Genomic DNA, 23,219 nt, shown 5'->3' on the forward strand with positions numbered 1-23,219 from the left:
TTTTTCGAGACAGGGTTTCTCTGTGTAGCTTTGCGCCTTTCCTGGAACTCGCTTTGGAGACCAGGCTGGCCTCGAACTCACAGAGATCCGCCTGGCTCTGCCTCCCGAGTGCTGGGATTAAAGGCGTGCGCCACCACCGCCCGGCCTTGTATTCATGCTTTTAATGTTACAGAAGTTTTAAAAAATACAGTATTGAGGAAATATGTTACCATGCCGTTGCCTTCCAAACCAGAGTGGCTAACCTTCCCCAGGCCTCTGTTAACATGCTACTAATAGTATTACAACCATTCTCTCTAAGCAAAAACAAATAAACATACCCTGAACCTGCACTCCAAGCAATCCGTCTTAATAGACACGAGGCACCAGAGACTCCACCTCAGGGAGACTTCCATGTCCATCTGGAGAGGACTACTTCCTTTTGACATGAATTTGTTCCTGTTAGTTATGTTCTGTGTTCTCCCTCTAGAGCTGCATGGGTGCTGTTTGCTGACATTCCGCAGAGGTACAGCTTCTGACAGAGAAAGGTGTGCAATGCTATCTATCTATCTATCTATCTATCTATCTATCTATCTATCTATCTTTCTATTTATCTGGAGATGTTGGAACATGACTTACAGGACACAAAAATGAAAAATAAAATAGATTCTGGTTATGTCTGACCTAAGATCCATTCCTTCTATACTGTTTAGCTGCTTAAAACTGGCCATAATTCCTTGGCATTAGTTATTCATAGCCCCCACCTACATACACACACACACACACACACACACACACACACACACACACACACACACAATGTGGAATCAAATGAGACCAGCTAGGACAGATCTCATCCTGGCCCTGGCAATGAGGGATAATTAGGATCAAACACCAGATGGTTAATTGGCAATATCACCAAAGAACGTTGTTTGGAGGCATATTGTCAGGCTTGGAGTAAACCCCTCTGGATATGACCAAGCCTGCCTGTAATCCCAGCACGTGGGACGCTACAGCGAGAGGATCATGTACTTGAGGCCAGCCTGGTCTTTGTAACAAGACTCTGTCTCACAGTCAGCAACAAGAATGGAGTCATTTGTGCCAGCCCTTCCAGAAGTCACTAAAGCAGAGCGGTTTACCTGGCTCTTGGCTAACGTTACTAACCTTGGTTCGTACTTTCATGCTGTTTATGATGTTTGTTTCTAACACACGACATAATTTGGGTATTTTCTGACGTGCTCTGATGTGCATATCTATGTGCAGGATGATTCCCTCAGTGGTAAAATGTCATGATGACAATCCACCAGGTGCCTGGTGACAGGATCTCACCCTTCACAGGACATACATCGTTTAAGAATATAGTGCAGAGCCGGGCGGTGGTGGCGCACGCCTTTAATCCCAGCACTCGGGAGGCAGAGGCAGGCGGATCTCTGTGAGTTCGAGGCCAGCCTGGGCTACAGCGCGAGATCCAGGAAAGGCGCAAAGCTACACAGAGAAACCCTGTCTCGAAAAACAAAACAAAACAAAACAAAAAAAGAATATAGTGCAGAATGAAAGGGGTCAGGAACACACTCATATTTCTGCATTATAAAGACACATTTGTACTCCACATTGTGAAACATTATCAGCAAGGACACAGTGTCATTGACTAGCCTAGCTCAGCACGTACAGTCTGTTAACGGTTTGTTTGTTCTGAGTTAACCTCCTTCTGAGGTTAGATGTCCCTGGAAGAGTACAAGGGAGATACCGAGGGAACTAACTTGATTCAATGTTTCAAGATGTGCCAGAGTCCAAACATCCACAGGATAAGTGAAGAATGCAATGGATGATGAGATAAACACAGATATCCATGGCTCAAAAACATGGCTGACCACTGGACCACAGGGGCAAACTGAAGTCCAGAATGATTGGCTGCCTTTGTAGCCCCCCATTCTCGTGGTATCATTTGCTGGCTGGAAAAGCAATGTAGGACAGGGTATGAAGTCACTCTCTTCTCAGATTTCCAGCTCTCTGGATAAAGTGCAGTTTTAAGATTCAATTCCAGGACTAGGAAGATGGCTCCTTCGGTAAAGTCCTTGTTGCACAAACACGAGGTGTTGAGTTCAGATTCCTCGCATCCACACACAAAAGCTGGTACGGGGGTGTGCCTGAAATCCCAGTACTGAGGAGGCAGAAGCAGGAGGATTCCTGGGGTTTTCTGCCAACCTTTCTGAATAGGTGAATTCCAGATTTACAGAGAGACCCTGTCTCAAAAATAAGAGTAAGAGAAGGTAACACTTAATACCAAATTCTGGTCTCCGTATGTCCATATGCATTCAATTCTGTCTCTGCTTATTGGCTTCTGTAGGTGACTGACAGTATGAACCGAATTCTGGTTTCAAGCCTACAGCAGGGTCTGTATTAGGTCACAAGGGAGGGAGATTCACAGGCATACCGTTCCACCCAGGCCTTCTCCAGACTGGAAACAAAGGAGGTTTCCCCAGAGTAACCTGGTCCTCACCGACTCATGCTAACAGCCGAGAGTCCACTGGCCATCTCCACCACCCTGCTCCTTTTCCAGACACCAGCCTCAACTCCGTGGGCTCTTCCTCTGCCTGGGGGCTTCAGCTCAGCTAACTCTGACTGCAATGGCCCCTGTAGCTGTCCTCTCTCTTTGTTTTTCTTTCTGCTTCCCTGGCTCTTTATTCTAATGCCCTGTTCAGATCCCTGAGAGGTGGTTTGGTTCAGCAAATCTCTACAGACTCTGCTGGGACAGCTTGCAGCTTAGTGTGACTCAGGGAAGGAACTGGCTAGTCTGTATGTCGGCCGCCCTGAGGTAAGTGTCTGCCCATCCTAGCATATGTAGTTGTGTCCAGGCTTGGCTTCTCACGACACAAATCAAACCTAGTTATCTTGGAAGACACACCTCCATGTAGTTTATTGGCAGGTAGCTAATGAAAGGATAATCTTTCCTAATCTTGGCACCACTGACATTTTTGAGCTGGGTAATTGCTGGCTGTGGGAGACTGACCTGAGTCAGGATGTTTAACAGCCACACTGGCCTCTTCCAAAGCAGGTACTGGTAGCAGCCATCTACTCTCCTGCAAAACCAAGGCAATAAACCGTGTCTCCAGGCTTTGCCAAATGTCCACTGTTGTAAGGACATGGGAGGCCTGGACTTTATCCCATTCTAGCGCATGTAGTAAGTAGCAGGAGAGGGGGGAATGACAGGTACTGGTCTCTGTCAGGGATGGCTCAAAGGCTTGCTATGCTTTGGACGTGAGGTGTAGAGTCTATCACTGAGAGATGATTGGATGAGAAGGCGTTTGGCCTCATCATTGAATTCATCTGTTGATGGGTGCATTATCTGGTGGTATTATTGGGAGGTGGGCTGGTTGAATCAAGCGGACCACTAGCGCGTGCTCTAGGACGATGTACCCTGTCTCAGGAGCCTTCTTGGCTAACTCTCAGCTTCCTGGCTTCCATGAGGGGAACAACTTGTCCTCCCTGCCCTTCGGTGTTGATGTTTTGCCTCGCTCTTTCCTGGAAACAGAGGAGGCAGCTGAATGCAGCCGGAGACACCTTCAACGTGAGAGTGAGACTAAACCTTTGTCCTGTAAGTTATTCCTCTCAGGTGGCAAAAAAGTCAGACTGAAACAGAGGGGAAGTTCTACTATAGGCAGTGGTTGGATAGACGTATCCATGGGTTTGGTGCAGGTAACCGTAATTACTTAACATGAGGAACTTGGGACAGTAATATCCTCTCTGCGTGTCATGTGTGGGTGTTTCCTGCAATCGTCGATTCATTGGTTATTCCGTGTACGCGTTTGAGAACATGGAATTCTCAGTGTGGTTATAGATACATTTCTAAAAAGCCAGTCCCGAAGTGTTGAGAACCAGCTGCCAAGGGAGAACGGTGTGGAGACTGGTGACCGAAGCCGATGGAGGCTTTAATGAGCACAGGGCAGCAAGACAGGAAGGTCTGGGCACCCTGAAAGGGAGGAAGGGCCAGCTTAGGCGGCAGGAGCCTGTGGCCAACAAGAACGTACTGTTACCACGGGGCTGGAGAGATGACTCCGTGGTTAAGAGTACTGGCAGCTCTACTAGAGGACTTGGGTTCAATTCCCAGAACCCACATTATGGCTCACAACTACCATTAAATTCCAGTTTCGCAGGATCCAGTGACCTCTTCTGGCCTCCACAGCCAATCAGACATGCATGTTGTGCACAGACATACATGCAGGCAAAACATTCATATTCATGTAATAAAGTAAATGAATCTTTTTTAAAAAGAATATATATATATATATATATATATATATATATATATATATATATATATATATATATATACCCTGTTTACAAGTTGGACACCAGTTAAGTTATGGTCTATGCATCAGTGGCCAGCACCACATGCTTGGCTGGCTATCTTAAATGACATTCCTGCTTTACAGAGTTTGGGATGTGTTACAGGACACCTGGAAGGCAAGATGGCTGTAGTCATGTTAAGCTGGAGTCCTACAGTGTGTGTGAGGCACATATAGTTATGTGCCTTGAGGCTGGATTAAGTAATCTCCCTTTCTTTTCCTGTGCCATCGAGGTAGGTGAGTCCCACCACTGGCACAGTTAGAATTTTCGGAATGTTACACATGATGAGAAACAGCTCTACTGAAGTCGAAACAAAAAACAAAATTTTGTGCTCAATTCAGCAGCACAAATACTAAAACTAGGATGGAAACCAGAATTCATATTAGTGGTTTTTGTTTTTACTGTTGCACAGACCCATCCATCTCTAGGCGTATGAAATATACAATGCCCACGACAATCTCCTGTAAAATTGTTCACTAGTGTCAGAATCCAGGGCAGTCTGAGTTCAGAGTGCAAGAAACACAGCTAAGGCCATTCCTGATCCCAGCTCTGACCAACTGGCTACAGTGAATTACTCAACCTTCCATTTCTCTAGTTTTCTTTCTTTCTTTCTTTCTTTCTTTCTTTCTTTCTTTCTTTCTTTCTTTCTTTCTTTTTCTTTCTTTCTTTCTTTTTTTTTTTTTTTTTGATTTTTCAAGACAGGATTTTTCTGCATAGCCCTGGCTGTCCTGGAACTTAACCTGTATGTAGACCAGGCTGGCCTCAAACTTACAGAGATCCACCTGCCTCTGCCTCCCGAGTGCTGGGATTAAAGGCATGCACCACCACCACCCAGCTTAGTTTTCTTTTCTATAAAGTGAAGCTAATTTGTACCCTTGGTTGAGGGTTGGTATGAAAACAACTTGGATTATCATAGGGACTTAAAATATCATAATGATGACATGAATGTGAGTAAAAATTAAATCACTTCCTCCTTACATGGCATCATGAAAGCTCTTCATTTTAAACGCAGTCAGCTGACTTTATGTATGTACATTCCTGCATCGCCTAACAGCAGGGCATATTCTAAGAAATACATTATTGGGTAATTTTGACATTGTGCCAACATCACAGAATGGGTTTATATCCACCTAGGTGGTACAGGTCAGCTGCTTCACATGGTCTCTTGACATGTTCAAGAGACACACTTGTCGTGAGATGTGTGAGGTGCTGCCTTTACCACAGAGCATGCTTTTCTATAGTAAACAGTTTCTTTCTTTGAGAAAGGAGAATGTTATGAAATATGATAGAATATGTAAATATACCACACTCTAATAACATTTATTAAACATCAAGTTTTATATATATGTATACAAAATACATAACCATATTGCTGTACTTTGACTTGATTGACAGTATGGGTTTGTTTACATAATTATCACCAACATGTGAACAATGACTAACTCCACAAGAGATATGTTGTCACTGGGTAATTAGAACTTTGTGGCACCATTATAAACGGATGGAACCATTACTGCATTGCAGAGTGCCATTGACTGAAATCACTCCATGGTGTCTGACAAGGCATACTCCATGATCCCGATCATGTACTTAAGTTGTTTTCCTTTTACTTGATGAGCTACCTGGGAATGTAGGTTCGGGTCTGTGTTCTTTGCTTGGAATAGTAGCCGTCATGGCATAGCTCAATAATTACTTGTTTTCATTGTTTCTTGTAGCTAGAGTTTTCCATGTTATTTTTTGTGTGTTTCTGTGGTGGTGGGGTACATGGGTGTGGGTTACATATGTGTATGTGTTTGTGTGTGTATGTGTGTTCAAGGGAATGCATGAATGTATGTGCCCCTGGAGACCAGAGGTTGACATTGGTGTCTTCCTCTTTCTCTCTCCACCTTATTTTTTGAGACAGCGACTCTCACCGAACCTGGAGCTCACCAATTTGGGTAGGCTGGGTGGCCAGTGAGTTCCAGTGACCTGCCTATCTCTGCTTCCTCAGCACTGGGATTTATAAGTGTACCTAGCCACATGCAACTGGGGATTCAAACTCAGGTCATCATATCTTACCAACTGAGCTATCTCCAAAGACTCCAAATACATGTCTTCCAGCCTGTTTAGTCTGTCTGTGATGAACAATAAGAGCAATGCCTGAGCACAGCCAGAGAGGAATAACAGCATCTCTTCTGTGGTTTAGAGAATTTTCCTCGGACATAATTCACATGCTCTGCTCTGCCTCTGCTCAGTGCGAGCAGAGCCCTTTACCTAACAGGACCCTCTGTTCTTGAGAAGAAGTGGACAACCGTCTGTCCTTCAGAGTTCTGTCCCTGTCCTCCCAGTCAAACACCTTCTCCAATCCTCGATAAAACTCCTGCAGTGTGATAGCTAGAGCTACCTCCATCTTGTCAGCTTTCCAGTAAGGTTTCATGCCTCCCAGGGGTGTAAGTAACACAGACAGTGGCCCTGATGAGTCAACCCTCTGCAATCTGAGGCCGAAAGAGAGATGTGTGATGTCATAGTGCAGAAGCTTAGCTGTGCTCAGGCGTAGGTGTTTGTGGTGGGCAGGAGCGACAGGATGATGTGATGGATGTAGCACATTTCAGCAAAGGCAGATCTTCCAAACACTGAAAAAGAAATAGGAACACAATAGTGGAGTGAATATGTATGTTTGCACTTTTCCCTCTTCATGCCCCACTGGAACTATACAAAGGCTGTGTGTGTGTGTGTGTGTGTGTGTGTGTGTGTGTGTGTGTGTGTGTGTACATTTCATGCATATGTGAGTGCACAAGAATGGGTGCGGAGACCAGAGGTCAACCTTGGATATGGCCTCCTCAGGAGCGTCTCATCCTGCTTTTTGAGTCACAGAGTCTTACTAGGACCTGGGGCTCATGATGAGGCCAGGCTGGATGGCCAGTCAGCCTCAGGAGTCCACCTGTCTGAATTATAAATGTGTGCCACCATGCTGGGCTTTTTATGTAGGTGCCGGGGCTTTTATGTAGGTCCTCATGCTTGTGGAGCAAGGGCTTTATCAACTCAGATATCTCCCGGCACCCATTTTTTTTTTTTTTTTTTTGAGACAGGGTCTCAGAGAGCCAGGCTGATCTCAAACTCACTTAAATCCTTTATCTTCCTGCCTCTGCCTCCTAAATGCTGCAATTGCAGGTGTGCACCAACCCTCCTGGTTAGAACTTTTTTCATGTGTGGGGGCATGCATGTGTTTGTGTGCATGTGCAAGCGTGTTTGCATGTTCATGTGGAGAACAGATGTTTGATGTCTCCTCAGTTGCTCTGCACCTTGTACATTGAAGTAGTCCCTCACTGAGTCTGGAACTCATGGATTAAACTAGTCTCGAAAGCAGGGATTATAGGTAGGCTACCACATTTGCTCAGCATCCATGTGGATGCTGGGGATCTGCACTCCAGTCCTTACTCTTGCACAGTGAGTGTGTCTCCCCTGACCCCCCAGCTATTTTTTTCAGCCCCACGTAAAAGAATGAGTAAAGAATACCCAGAGAGGGAGACCAGCAGAGATGGTAATAGCAACGAAGTCTTGGGGGTTCGGAAGCCACTACAGGAATGGAAATGTCAACTGGTCAGCAGACAGTGGGAGGCTTGAAGGTTAGGGCTAACTCATTTACACAGTGGAATCAGGCTGAAGAATTGCTGGCACCAGATATTTCTGATGGCCAATTACCTTTAATCCACTATTAAAAAACCACAAATGTATCTCTTCTTTTGTGTTCACACACGTGTGTGTGTGGTGAGTGTGCATGTGGAGGTCTTGGGTGTTGGAATGCTTTTCTTCATGTATTAGGTCAGTGAGCCTCAGGTCTCTATCTGCCTCTCCCCAGCACTGGGATTCTAAGTGTGCACAGCCAAACTGGGCCTTTTAAACATGGGTTCTGGGGACTGAACCCAGATCTTGTGCTCACACAGCAAGCACTCTGCAGACAGAAAGCTTTCATTAGTAGTTTCATTATGGAAAAATTAACAGAAGTATCAAGAAATGAACAGTGATGTTTCACGACCCTCAGCAGAATGTCTGAAACCACAGGTATTACTGAAACACACGGGCACAGATTTAATGTGTTTTCCATCTCAGCTCCTGCACTTGTTTATCATACATGGTGGGCGGCTGTAACACTAGTGGTTTGAGATGTGACAATAACAATGGCATAAATTCTTTTCCTTCTTCACAACTGCAACCACGGAAAATCATCCTGCCAATCTTAACAACTCTGACATCTCTCTCTCTCTCTCTCTCTCTCTCTCTCTCTCTCTCTCTCTCTCTTGTCTTAGGTGAAGAATTTATATACCTTTTCATTTAAAGGGAGTGTTTTATGGCTTTGCTTTGACATATCGCAATCACTGGCATCGCTTTCCTTGTGCCTTGGGGCTGTGATAAAGGTAATAAGGGCTACTTGAGTCCAAGCACTGAGGGCCTTGAGTATCTGTCTGATAACCAAGAAGGATACTAAGTGCCTGAAGGACGGACGGGTAGTGAGTACAATGTGGACAAAGAGATGATTCATGCTCCAGGCTGGATGGAACAGAACGGACCAAGATTTCATCATGCTGAACGGTGCCCAATTTAAAACTCACCAAGTTTAGCTCAGGAATTTTCCATCTAACATTTTTGTGGTTGGTTGTAGGTGACTGAATTAGTAGAAAGCTAAATAGTGGATAAGGAGAAGGTGTCTATTAGATTATGAACACCCACAGCCCTATTGTTACTCAGCTTCAAAACTTATCTATAGATCCTGTTTCATCTATTCTGATTAAGTGTTTTAATTTAAACATTTGCTCACGAGGTGGAGCACATGTGGTTATCAGAGGACAACTTTCTGAGTTGGTTCTCTCATTCCACCATGTGGGTTGGGGACAGAATTCATGTTGTCTGGTTTGTGAGCAGGTGCCTTCAGCTGCTGAACCACTTAAGTTACTGGCCCACTTAAGGATTTTAAATCAAATACTCAACACAGTATAATTACCATTTCATTGCTTTTAAGAAAAAGGCATATTTCTGGCAGAAAAAACTTGTTTAAAATATCACCAGAGGCAGGAGAGGTGGTGGTTCAGTGGTTACGGGCACACTTGTTAAGAGGCTCACAACCAGGCGTGACTCCAGCTCTAGGGGGATCTAATGCATCCAGCCTCCATGGGTACCTGAACACACACACACACACACACACACACACACACACACGCACGCACGCACGCACGCACGCACGCACGCACACACACACACACACACACACACACACACACAGAGAGAGAGAGAGGACTTAAAAATAATGAAAAATAGTTATTAAATTTTAATTAAAAAACACCATAATGCTATTACTATATATAACCCAACTAACAATAATTCCTCAATATATAGAAAGAAACTCACCCTGTGTTCAGTGTCCTTGACTGTCTTTAAATCTATTTTTACAATTAGTTTGTAAGAATCAGGACTCAAGGTTAATGTGAAGCATTTTATTGATATGTACGTCATTTAACTCTCTTATATTCATTAGTTACCCCTTCATCCTCTGTCTTTCTTTTCTTGCCAAATCTGTCTCCCTCTTTCCTTGTGGGAATCAGTTCCCTCCTTTACCAGGGATTGAACTCAGGTCATCAGGTTTGGCTGCAAGCACCTTTACCCATTAGCCATCTCACTGGCCTCTTGGTTGGTTATTCTTTTAACATGAGAGAGAGAGAGAGAGAGAGAGAGAGAGAGAGAGAGAGAGAGAGAGAGGGAGGGAGGGAGGGAGGGAGGGAGGGAGGGAGGGAGGGAGGGAGGGAGGGAGGGAGGGAGAAATAAAAAGCATGGGTCCCTATTCTTTTATGTTTCATAGACTTTTTAGCAGTGTGATAGACCCTTGCTGAGGATAATATTGTTCAACATATAAAATAAAATGTTGAGGTTACAGAAGTAATTACTGAGTTATAATCCTCAAAGCACTAAAAAAATTTTGTAATGTAACAATTGCCTTCTTTTAGATTTCATTTTATTTTTGAATTGAGGTCTATTTGACCAGGCTAGTCTTCACCCTGTCAGCTCACATGATCCTCATGCCTCAGCCTCTCAGGAGCTTGTGTTTATCAGTACTTTAAGGAACAGGAGACTGTCATGCTGTTATGACACCTATTTGACAAACAGTTAAGTTCGCTTATCTCTGTTGGTTTCCAATGTTTAGAGATACTTCTAGAACTCAAATATAATTTTTAATCATGTTAAAGGCTTGCATGGATCCAAAGTTCAAAGTCTATTGCTTGCCTTGTTCCTTGCTGCTCCACTGCTCTTTAAAAGTTCTGTCATTGTCATTTAAATATACGTATGTAAATATACACACACATATATATTTAAATATAAATACCCAGATCTTTATCTTGCTCCGAAAGTAGCATACTGGGGCTGCTGAGATGGCTTAGTGGTTAAGAGTGTGTACTGCTCTTGTAGAGGACCAGAGTTTGGCTCCAAGCACCCATGTTGGTCAGCTTACAACCCATCTATCTGCTTGTAACTCCAGCTCCAGGGGATCTGATGCTCTCTTCTGGCTTCTGTGAGCACTTACACTCAAGTCCCCAGAGTGCACATACCCACCCCCAACACACATAATTAAAAATACATTAACAAATGATACCATTCAAAAGCAGCACATTGTACACAGTTCTACATAGATTTTTGCCACTTAATATTTCCTGACTGCCAACCTATAGAGTTGCATGGAGATGCCTTGCATTCCTGAGTATAGCTTCATAGCTCCCCAAGGTACAAACATAGCACAGTTTATTCTCTCTGTTCTCTACCAATGGACATCCTTCTCCCTAGTCTTCATCATAGGCAACAGATGTGGGTACAGAGGCCATCAGAAGCAAGCAATGAAAGAAAGCATGTGTGGTGATATATTGTGCACCCCAATAAAACTTATCTGGGAATCAGAGGACACAGCCAGCCGCTAGATTAGACACAGAGGCCAGACAGAGATGGCACACACCCTTAATCCTAGCACTCAGGAGACAGAGATCTGGATCCGTCTGGATCTCTGTGAGTTCAAGACGACACTGGGAACAGAGCCAGGCGTGGTGGCGCACACCTTTAATCCCAACACTTGAGATCTCATGCCTTTGCTTGGGAAGCACACACGCCCTTAAGCTCAGGAAGTAAGACGGCAGGGCAGAAAAAAAGTATATAAGTATATAAGGCGTGAGGAAACAGGAACTCACTGTCTTGAGGCTGAGGATTTTATAGAGGTAAGAATGTGGCTGGCTTGTTCTGTTTCTCTGATCCTTCAGCTTTCACCCCAATATCTGGCTCTGGGTTTTTCTATTATTAAGACGGTTTAGCAATTCGTGTTATAAAGCATGTCCATATAAAGGAGTTCCTGAGGAATAGAGTACACAGGAGAAGAAAGAATGGCCATTAGTTTGTAGAGGGAGATAAGGAAAAGCTATGCAATCATGAAAAGAAAATGGCATACCAACAAAGTAATGCTCACAGTATAAACAGTTCTTGGAAAAAAAGTTTGATATAAAAATCGTCATTGAGATGAATTGGAAAATAAAGTCGAGGACACTGCTTATATGCTACAGTATTACCAGCAGTGGGGAGACAGAGACAGGCAGTTCTTTGTGAGTTCAAGGCCAGCCTGGTCTACAGAGTGAGTGCTAGGCTAGCCAAGGCTATACAGTGAGACCCTGTCTTGAAAAAACAAGCAAACAAACCGAGAAGAAAAACAACAAAAATGTCATCCAGGACAATGGTGATTTGAAAATGCAGGTACAGAGTCACAGGTGCAGTTCTGGAAGTCCAATATCGGAGTGATAGGGCCATCCAAGAAGAGAAACTATTGAAAATGGAGAAGAAATAATCAACAAGTTAATTCAGGAGCTTGAATGCTAAGAATGAAATAATACCCCCAGTAGCCAGTGGTATGGACAAATGAGCCCAAATCTCTGCAAAGCACTGTGTAACGTCAAAACACTCAAGAGGAAAAGAAACAATAAGAGGTCAGTAATAGAATGCTTTCAGCATTTTCAGTAATTCTGGAAGCTAGAAGTCACTGGAGTAAAATGATTTACTAGTCAGAATTTTATACCCAGACAAACTAGAATACCAAGGATGAAGGTTTTTCGATAAGCACTCTCAAAATATTTACCAGACAGGGTTGGCATATAAAACTGGGAAGAAAAATCCCAACAAGTAGTAATCAAGCACCGCAGTTAAATAAGCATCAACTAAAAGACTTAAAGGTGACTGCTTCAGGGGTGAGTTAGGTAGGAAGGCCACATACATTTTTATCTCACTTTGATAAAAATTAAAAAAAAAATTAAAAAGCAAGATCTTCTTATGTGACGAGTTTGAAGAGTGGAACAAAAAATACTAGAGGGGAAAGTGTGACAGGAGTTAGAGAAGCTATGGAAATGGATGCAGAAGCACAGAGGCACATTTTAACCTTGTACTGGCTCAGCAATCTCTTACTCTGATGTAGGAAACCCACGGGGCTTTTTGGAAATGGAGATTATGAGACTGAATAAAGTGTGTGTGTGTGTGTGTGTGTGTGTGTGTGTACCAAAACAAGTTAGAGCTAGGAAGGACTTATAACATCTCTTTAAAATGAAAGGACTAGCAATATCTGGAAACAGCAAGCTTCTCAAAAATTTTACTTCATGCTATAATCACCGGGAGGGCTCTAACAATTGGACTCTCGAGATATACCATACCAGTTAAACTGGATAAAAGGCAGGCACCAGTATCTTAAAAATGCCACGGAATTTGGGGATTACTGGAGTACAGTGTTTGTGTAAGGGATGTGCCTGGGACCATCGGCTGAAAATGAGGATTCTAATGGTCCAACTCTAGGCGATGGGGTGCCGCGGAAGGAGTGTAAGGAGGGAAGGAATGATGCCACAGTTTGGGGGCCTTGAACTGGGAGAAGACTAGAAGGAGGCGGCGGCAAGTTAGGACTGCCTGCTTCTGACCCTCCTCTTGACGTGTGCTGGGAAGGACCGAGGTGTTCCGGGCCCCTCCGCCTCCCCCGGGCTCCTGTCTTCCGCCCCTCGAGGCGCCCCGGGAGCTGGCCCAGGAGACCCATGAGCCACCAGGCGGCAGCGTGCCACCGCCGCGCCCTCTGATTGGGCCGGGGGCCCCCTGGAGGGTGGGAACGTGCCGCGGGTCCCCTCAGTCTCCAGGACCACCCGGTGGGGGGCGAGTGCGCATCCTGGTTCCCGAGAGCTTCGGAGCCACCTCACCGCGCCGCCACGACCGACTTCGCGGCCCTCCTGCCAGGCGCCTGGACGGCTCCCGCCCGCGTGACAGGAATTCGGCATGGCCGAGGCGACGAGCGTCGCGCCGCAGCTCGGGGCTTCGCTGCCCCGTCCGCTCCCGACCTCCGGGGCCGGCGCGGGCGCGTCGGGCGCGCGGTGAGTGCGACGTCGGCGTCTGAGGGGACGACGCGGGAGGCCCGAGGGAAGCGCGCCGCCGCGTGCGTGCGGAGCGATGGCTTCCATGACCGCGGGCCGCCGCTGGCCTCCGAGGAGACGCAGCTCGCGACGGGGCCCCACGCCGCGGCCCCGCACTTCTGGCCCGAAGCTCACGACCCCGGAGGCCGGGCCTCCACGCCGCGGACCTCTCCCGCGCGCTGGTGCGGGACGAGACACGCTCCTCGGAGCAAAGGCGACACCGTCCCCTCCCGCCGCGCGGCGACACGTGACGGCCCTCGGGCCCCCGCAGCCGCGTGGGAGCGCGGACTCGGCCTGCGCTGCGCTCCCCCCGCCGGTCCCGCACGAACCGCGGGAAGCAGCCTCCCGCCTGGCCCCGGGCCCGGAACGCGGGGCCTCCGTGTCACCTGCGCGCGTCCCGAGGCGGCGGCGACGACCCCCGGCCATGTGGGACCCGCGCATGGCGAGGTGCGTAGCTGGTGTGTGTGTGTGTGTGTGTGTGGGGGGGGTCGGCTGGGGCTTTGCGGGCCGCAGGTCCCTGAGGGCCCCCGCGGGGTCGTCCGCCCCCGGACCGCGGCCTGGCGCGGGGAGGGCGTCCTCGCGCTCGCGCTCGCGCGGCGACCCGGGCCCGGGGCGGTGCGGCCCCGCGGAGCTTTCCCGGCGGGGACACCCCCCCCCCGGGGGGGGGGGCCTCCGTGCCACACTGCGGGCGGACGCGCCTCGCGCTCCGGCCGGGCTCGAGGTGCGCGGAGCCGCGCGGGGATCGGCGGGGGAGCGCGGGGAGCGCGGGGCGCGGGCTGCCCCCTGACCGGGAGGAGGCCTCTGTCCTCCATCCCTGCGGCCTCCGCGGCCCACCCGAGTCGCGGGCCGGTTTGCGCAGAAGCGCGGGCTCAGCCTGCGGCTGGCCCAGGCTTGGCCTGGCTCCTCCTCGGCCTCTGGCCGCACTCTTGCCCTCGGGGCCTCTGCGCTCACTTGGAACCCGCCCGCAGCCGTGGACTCCTTGGCCCGCTGCCTGTGCTCCCTGCTGGGGGCGTTTCTCAGAGGCAGGCCAGCTCGGGTGCTGCTGCTTCCAGACAGTTCTTAGGGAGATGTGTAACTTGAAAAACAGTCAGTAAAAAGATGTAAGAAGGAAGAGAGGGCTGTGAGATCTGCAGGCTGGGACCTGCTTCCTCAGCTCAGTTGTCACTGTCCCAATCACTGCTTCTTTAGCTGGAGAGGGTGAGCAAAAGAGGCCAGGCGCCCCGCACGCCAGTATTTATCTCCAGCTGCCCAGTGTTGAGCTTTTCCCGTGCCAGGCATCGTTTTGATTCTGAGGAAAGGCTATTACCCTGTTGGCCCGGTCTTTTGTTGAATAGCCTGTTTGGTGCTTTCTAGAAAGTACCTTGTAGAGGGATCAGAAATTTGTTTTAATTGTTTTTCTATCAGGCTTTTTTTTTTTTTTTAAAGACAGACCTACTGTTTTGTAGGATTGCAGGATGAATTCCTTTTTTGTGTCTTTTAAAAAATTGTACAAAAATCTGTACAAAAATAATGAGTTTCATGATGACATGAGTATTACCACTGTACTCTACCCCTACTTGGCTCCCCCTTGATTGTCTCTGCTCCCCTCAAATTGCCCCCGTTGTTTCACATCATTCATATATATATATTTAGATTCTCCATATGAGGAAATATACAAGCCTTGTCTTTTTTTTCATTTAACATACAATAGTTTATTTCAGTATTTCGTGAATTTTTTAGTGTACACAGTGGGTTTAAGAATTTTCATACATATGTCATTGTGTTTTGCTTATATTCACTTCCCACCAGTCACCTTCCACTTGCTAAAATAGTCCCTTTCTGCGCTCTCTCTCTCTCTCTCTCTCTCTCTGTCTCTCTCTCTGTGTGTGTGTGTGTGTGTGTGTGTGTGTGTGTGTGTGTGTGTGTTTTAAATTTAGATTGTACATGTGAGAGAAAACAAGATTTGCCTTTCTGAGTCTGGCTAATTTTGTTTTACTTGATGATCCCAAGTTCAATTCGTTTTCATGCGAATGACGTCATTGGATTCTGCATGGATGAGTAAAACTCAATGGTGTATGTGTACCATTTTCTTTATCCACATCTCTTGATGAGTGTCTAGGCTGGTTCTGTTATCTTGGGCATTGTGAATACTGCAGAAATAAGCATGAATGTGCAAGTATCTGTGGTTTGCTGACTTCAGTTCCGTCGGGTAGATACCATTGAGTATCCGGGTAATATGGTAACTCTCTTTTTAGTCTTCTGAGAAGCTTCCATGTAGATTTCTGCAATGGCTACACACTACCAGTTTACACTCACACCAGTGTGTTAAGGGTTCCTCTAACCCCACGCACATCCTTACCAGTTTTTGCTGTCAAGAATTTTCCTGATGATACACATCCTGACTGGAGTGAAATGGAATATCAATGTTGTTTTAACTTGCATTTTCCTGATGGTTAAGCATGTTGAATGCATTCAATATATTTATTGGCCCCTTCTGTAGTTCTTCCGGTTTCAGGGCTTCTGATGCCCTCTTCTGGCCTCCTTGGGCACTGGCCATACAGCAGTGCACATTCGTGTATGTATGTATGTAGACAAAACACTGATACACAAAAAATGAAAATAATTAAGTTTTCAATTTTGGAGTTCTTTACTGATTTCTAGATATTAATTCCTTATCATATTTGTGTATTTGATGAAGATTTCCTCCCGTTTTTTTCACTCTGCTGTTTCCTTTGCTGTGCAGATGCATTTTAATTTCAGGCAGTCCTATTTGTCAATTAATGCAATTATTTTCTCAGTTATTGGCGCTCTTTTCAGAAAGTTCCTGCCTTTCAGAGTGTCAAGGCTTATATTAACCTGTTAGTGATCTAGTTTCATGTGTCTACATGTGAATATATAGTTTTCCCAGCACCATTTGTGGAACCTTTGTTTCCAATGTACATTTTGACATGTACATTGCCAAAATTGGGTGGCTGTAACTGTGTATGTTGATTTATGAGCCCCCCATTCTAATCAGTTGGTCTGTTTTTGTTACATTGGTTCTGTAATGTAATTTGAGCTCAGGTATTATGATAATACTTAATCATTGTGTTCATTCTACTAACGATTGCTCTGACTATCCAGGGTCTTTTGTGCTTCTATATAAACCTTTGAATTTTTTAAAATTTTTGTCAAGTATGTTAGGATTTTGATGGGGATTGCATTGACTCTGTAGATTGCTTTCAGTAATATAGCAACATTCACTCCTCTTCTGTGATCCTGGGCGATCTTTCCATCTTCTAGTATTTTCTTCAGTGCTTCAAAATTTTCATTATAAAGGTCTTTACCTCCTTGGTTAGGTTTCTTCTTAGGTATTTTATTTTTTATTTTTGAAGCATTGCGAATGGGTTCCCCCTTTCTGGTATCTTTTTTTGTGAGTTCACTATTGTTATGTATAAAAGCTACTGAGTTTTGAGTGTTGGTTTTGTGTTCTACTTTGCTGAATTTATTAGTTATCAGTTTTTCAAGTATAAGATGATGTTGTTTATAAATAGGAATACTATGATTCTTCCTTTCCCATTTGTAACTTTTTTCTTTCTTTTTTTCATATCACTCTAGTTAAGACTTTGAGTACCATGTTGAATGAGAGCAGAAAGAATGGATATCCCTTTCACATTTCAGATTTTAGAGAAATTATTGTCAACATCCCCTCACTTAGTATAATGTTATAGTAGCTTTTAATATATGTTCTGTCTATTCTTATTCCTTAGGGCTTTTTATCATAAATGGATATTGAACTTTATCTGAAGTGTTTTCTGCATTGGTTGAGACCATCGTATGTTTCTGGTCTTAGGTTTATTTATGTGCTGTATTACACTTACTGGTTTGTGTATGTTGAACTATCCTTGCATTTCTGGGATGAAACCAACACGGTAATTTTCTTAAAGTTTTGATCCAGTTTGCAAACATTTTATTGAGAAAGTACGCATCTATGTTTGTCATGAATTTGGTCCATAGTTTTCTTTGTGTCTTTATCTAGTTTTGGAATTCAAGTAATTCCAGCTTCATAGAATGAGTTTGGGAGTGTTCCTTCCCTTCCCATTTTATGGAGCAGTTTGAGGAGCATTGGTATATTAGCCTTTTAAAGGTTTGTGAAAATTCAGTAGTAAATATGTCCAGTCTTGGATTTTTCTTTGTTGGGGGACTCTTTATTACTTTTTGAATCTCACTGATTGCTATGGATATTTTACAGTTGCTTATAGTATCTTAATTTTTATCTTGATAAGTCATCTGTATATCTCCAGGAATTTATCCATTTCATGTACATTTTCAAGTCTTTTGGAGTTGAAAAATTTAAAGCCTTTCCTAATGATCCTTTGGATTTCATTGGTATCTCCTATAATATGTCCCTTTCATCTCTAATTTTATTATTTTGAGTTCTTATCTCTCTTATGTCTGTTGGTATTTGTCTCATGAAATTGGAAGGCCAGTGTTTGGGACTCACTCTATTTACAATTATTCTGTCATCTTGATGAATTGTTTCCTCTTTATGTCTTCTTTATCAAATTTTGTCTTGCAGTCTACTTTATGTGATATCAGAATATTCACACTAGCTTGCTTGTGGCTTCCATTGACTCGGTATATTGAATGTGCTGTGAGTTCTTGGACACTGTGGTCATGCTTATGTATTTTTCCCTTCTCTTTCTATCTGAATACTGCATTACCCAGACCTTGTCTTCCGTCCCTGATATTCTTCCATCTGTCTCCACTAGTCTGTTGGTGACTCTTTCTACCTAAAACAAAATTGGCTGAAATTTAATTTTTAACATCTCCTTTTTTTAGACTTAGTTTTATTTATTTTAATCTTATGTCTATGACTGTTTTTTCTGCATGTATGTATCATATGTGTGCCTGATGCCAATGAAGGTCAGAAGAGGACATCAGATCCCCTTGAACACGGATGGTTATGATCCACTGTGTAGGTGCTGGGAATAGAACTTGGGCCCTCTGCAAGAATCGCAAGTGTTCCTAACCACGGAGCCATATCCAGACCCACATTTTTAATATTTCTATTTTTTCTCAAAAATCTCAATTTCATTGCTAGGTTCTCCCTGCTTGTTGCTTTCTCTCCCATGGTACTGATTTTCTCACGTATGAACTGGGTCTGTCCTGTAGGTAGAACTGCCAATCTTGTGGCATCAGTGTTGCGTGGCTCCCTTTTCAGATAAACCCTTTGTTCTGTTTTCTGTAGGGCACCATGCAGCTGGAGCCCTGTGAGGCCTGTCTCCTTCTACTGTGTTGCTCTCTGTATATCCACACCTGTCAGATGTCTTATCTCTACCTTTGTGATTTCCGATGCTTTTCTCCCATCTTTGGAGTGTGATACTTTCTGTGTTAACCCAGATTCTCATGTACCATGTCATGTGAGTCAGTTTCTAATCTTCCACCTTATCTTCAGGTTTCCAGGTTGGGTTCTTGAGTCTAGGTATATTTTGTAGTTGTTTAAATCCTCTAGAAGAGATAGAGATGGGGGTGAATATATGTGACATGCCCACTCAGAACTGGATCTCACTACCACAGGCCTATGGGATTCTAAGTCTATTTTTTTAAACCAAGGCCTATTGCACAGAGCCATTTCCACAAACCTACATGCTTAGATGAGCCTGAAATAGAACCAAGAACTTCAGTATAGTAATTTTTTTTACAATGATACTTATATTTGACTTTTTAGATGACCTTTTTCAAAAGCTAGTCATAATTCACTAACAGGATCACAATCGTTGTATAATAAAGGCATTGATAACTAGTTATGGGTGCATCTGGATTAAACACCTGTTCTCTTAACTTCCCAACCCACAACAAACAGGCTTTATTCCTGTGGAATTCTTAAACTTCTTTTTGCTGGTTGCTCCTCATTTCCTGTGGTTACTATCAAAGACCATTTCTATGGTCTATGCTCTCTTGTTATTTTATCTTTGCTCCTTGGGATGAAATTCCTCTTAGCTGTGAAAATAGAGCCTGCGGGTGTTCTATTTGAGGGCAGTAGAGAGATTCTGAGGACACTTAAGAACTGAAGTGGAGCTTGAAGGTTGGCTTCTGGCACTGGTTATTATTTTTTTCTCTTTTCCCAATGTTTATTTGATAATTTTGAAATGTGCATTTGAACATAATTTTCTAATACAATGCTGTACTATGTGTAATGAGCTATATCATACATAAAACTTATTTTTATAGCATATATGTGTATATGCATTTTTATACAATATATGTTTAAATTATTTTTATTTTTTCTACTGGCCATTGTTTTTAGTAAAAGTGAGGAACAAGATCCCCTTTGCTTTTTCAGATGGGGAAGTGGAGCTGAAAAGCCAGTGCTTAGCTGGGTGGTGGTGGTGCACACCTTTAATCCCAGCACTCGGGAGGCAGGGCCAGGCAGATCTCTGAGTTCCAGGCCAGCCTGGTCTACAGAGCGAGATCCAGGAAAGGCACCAGAACTACACAGTGAAACCCTGTCTCGAAAAACAAAACAACAACAACAACAAAAAAAAAGGCCAGTGCTGTAGCCTCAGAAAGACCACTTTTCCAACAGGTTTCCTTAAGAGTGCAGAATATTACAAGAAATCTTTACATGCAAGAATGGCAAACGCGCGCGCGCGCGCGCGCGCGCGCACACACACACACACACACACACACACACACACACACACCCACCACACAGCAAAGATAATACTTTTAAGTTACAACCAGAGATCAGCAGTGGAGGCAGAGCTGGGAAAAGTGTTGGAAAAAAAAAAAGAGCATTGCATTAGATAAACAGCTACTTCTGTAATTGAGAAATGAAAGGGTAAATGACCTTTACCTATGATATCCTGGGCCCAGTTTGCTTGAATTAGCTCCATCCTTTGCCTAAATGTTGCCTACTCTGCACTCACCATAGCATGCTTAACTAAACTCCATGAACCTGGTAAGCTGGTGGTACTGTGTGTCTTCTGTGCTCAAGGCAATTCTGAGTTTATCAGTTTCAGCCTTTGAAGGTCAAGTACCACTTATGTAGACTCTTGATTTGCTCAGCACTGGGTCTTCTTGTCCTTGAGGGCAGTACTGAAAATGGCAGGATTTCTAGCCTGAGAAACAAGGAGGATAGCTGGGAGGAAACAAGACTAAGGATGCACAATACAGCAAACACGGGATTCATTGATAAGAATGTTCAGCAGCTTGTATATAATCAGGGGTGAGCAAGGGTAGGTTCCTTCTTCATGGTCCAGGGTGCTTCCAGGGCCCTCTCCTTTGTAACTGGCCTATACCACTCATCACATAAGCAAAAACCAGGAATCAAATTTTTATACATAAAGGTATATATATATATATATGTTACATATAAAGGTATATATATGTATATATACACTATGCATAAAGGTATATATAATATATATAAATAAATATATATTTATATAGATAGATAATGTGAGTATGTGTGTAGTACACATGTACCATAGCATGTGAGTGACGGTCAGAGAATAACTCCCTGGAGTTAGTTTTCTCTTTTCACCATGTGGGTGGGTCTTGAGGATTAAACTCAGGTGTCAGGCTTGGTGGCAAGTGTCTTTACCCATTGAGCCCATCTCACTGACCCCAGGAAGTGATCTTTAAATTGCACTTTGTTCAGAAAGCCAGCAGTCTGAGAAAACAGTGGGTCACCATCCCAAAGATTTGTCTTCCACCTCATCTTTAGCCAGATTATTGTGAGAAGGGAAACAAAGGCTTCCAATCACACCAAAGTTTAGTTGTACCCCTCTGATCGGGCCTTTGGCCATGTTTCTGTGGCTTTGTGTTCCCTCATTATCCGTTCTCTATATTGGGGGAGGATTTGCATGAATGACATCTAGATTAAAAGTTAATTCAGAACAAACCATTAGCAGTGTGTGCATGTGTGTGTGCTGGGCTACATGTGGTTTCTTTCCCACAGAATGTAGTGCAAACATGGTATTATAATACACTGTGAAGTGAGCCTGTAACTTTGGTCAGCCTTGGACCAGATCCTTCTCTGTCCATCAGGGCCCACCCTACCTGGGGGGCACACACATTGCTAATTTAAGACTTAGCACGCTGATCAGTACTAAGTGTGTCTTCTGAATTTTCTCTCTGATATATCATTTTTACTTGTTTTAAACTTATGTTTGACTTTTTTTGTTTTGAGTCAATTTTGGTCCTCAGAGATACCTGATGACTCTGGTTTGAGGGTATAAATTAATAAGCTTTGCTAATGGGGAGAGAACACATTTCATGCTGGGTAGATCTTTGAGAATAGATGAGTGGAGATGTTAGTAAGCACTCACGTTGTAGCTCAGTCCTCCCAGGAAGAAAAATTGGAAGTCGGTTTTAAGCTGTATCTAGATAGAGGAAGAGGAATTCAGGTAGGCAGGATGAGAGGCATTAGGAAGGAGAGAGGAAGATTCTAGATTATAAGGCCAGCTGTTTATTAAGGGTATTAGTCAACATATTATTGGTCAATGTGTTATTGATGTTTATACCAGAAACATCAATAATAATAGTTTATCCTATACCAGCCTGAGTATAAACTATGGGCTCTGGAAATCAGCATTGTGTGTTTGTGGGAGTGTGGATAAACATACCATGTAGTCTGGCCCATGCCCACTTTCTTGTTTGTCTTGAAATAGGTATGGATGCACATTTTTTGTTTCTTTGGGTTGATTTTTTGAGGTTTTGCATTCAACTTTGAAATTCATCCTTTATGTTTTTCTAGTCACTGTCACTCTTTGTATTCCTTGTCTTGCTGAGGGATCATGAGCACAGATTTTGGTTTCAGACTTGAGCTTGTACCTTTCTTTCAAGGAGGCTCCTTGCTATGTAAGCCTGTTTCCTGATCTGTCAAATTGGAATAACTATATGTCTCCTATATTAACCTTTTTCATTCATATTTCCTGGAAAATGGCTGAGAATGGTTTAGCACAGATTTGTTGGGTAGGAAGTATGCAGCACATTTTTCCTCTTGTTCTGCAGCTGCTTTGGATTACTCTCATAAAAGTAGTGAGCAGGAAAAAAAAATGCCAGCCTGGGGCACATTCAGAGGCTTTGTGGGCTGTAGCAGTTGGATTCCAACCATCATTAAGAGATGAAGTCCAATCATTATTAAGCCTTTTCTGTGATTCAGTGGATATATTTAGCAAGGTGGCACATTCACTTCCTAAAGCAACAGGAACGAGTTACCACAAACGGAGGGACGGAACAGAAGCTTAACCTCTCACAGTCCAGGAACACTCTCCCCATTGCTAGATCTCCTTCATGAAGACCGCTCCTTTGATTATTTTATTTTATTTTTAATTATGTATGTGTGTGTGTATGTGCACATTAGTGCAGTGCCTGTGGAAATCGGAAGAGTGTCAGATCTCTTGGAGCTGGACTTGAAGGCAGTTGTGAACTTCCCAATATGGGTGATGGGAAATGGACTCAGAGCCTTTGGAAGAGCAGTATGAACACTTA

The 23,219-nt window shown here is 44.1% G+C and overlaps 1 protein-coding gene across 2 annotated transcripts in view; it reads left to right on the forward strand.

Moving 5' to 3' along the window:
• The first annotated feature begins 13,502 nt into the window (after positions 1 to 13,502).
• Trank1 (tetratricopeptide repeat and ankyrin repeat containing 1) overlaps positions 13,503 to 23,219 on the forward strand; it is an 88,304-nt gene continuing 78,587 nt past the window's right edge. The window contains exon 1 of one of the 2 annotated variants that reach the window (XM_052722364.1): positions 13,503 to 13,721. In XM_052722364.1, the coding sequence (XP_052578324.1) occupies positions 13,627 to 13,721 (95 nt within the window). In that variant the 5' untranslated portion in view covers positions 13,503 to 13,626. Of the gene's footprint in view, positions 13,722 to 13,742; positions 14,208 to 23,219 lie in introns of those variants that run through there. The other variant, XM_052722361.1, reaches the window with a different exon arrangement.

This window comes from Peromyscus californicus, unplaced genomic scaffold (genome assembly GCF_007827085.1).
Source record: "Peromyscus californicus insignis strain IS unplaced genomic scaffold, ASM782708v3 Scaffold_11__1_contigs__length_118956290, whole genome shotgun sequence".
Classification (NCBI taxonomy): domain Eukaryota; kingdom Metazoa; phylum Chordata; class Mammalia; order Rodentia; family Cricetidae; genus Peromyscus; species Peromyscus californicus.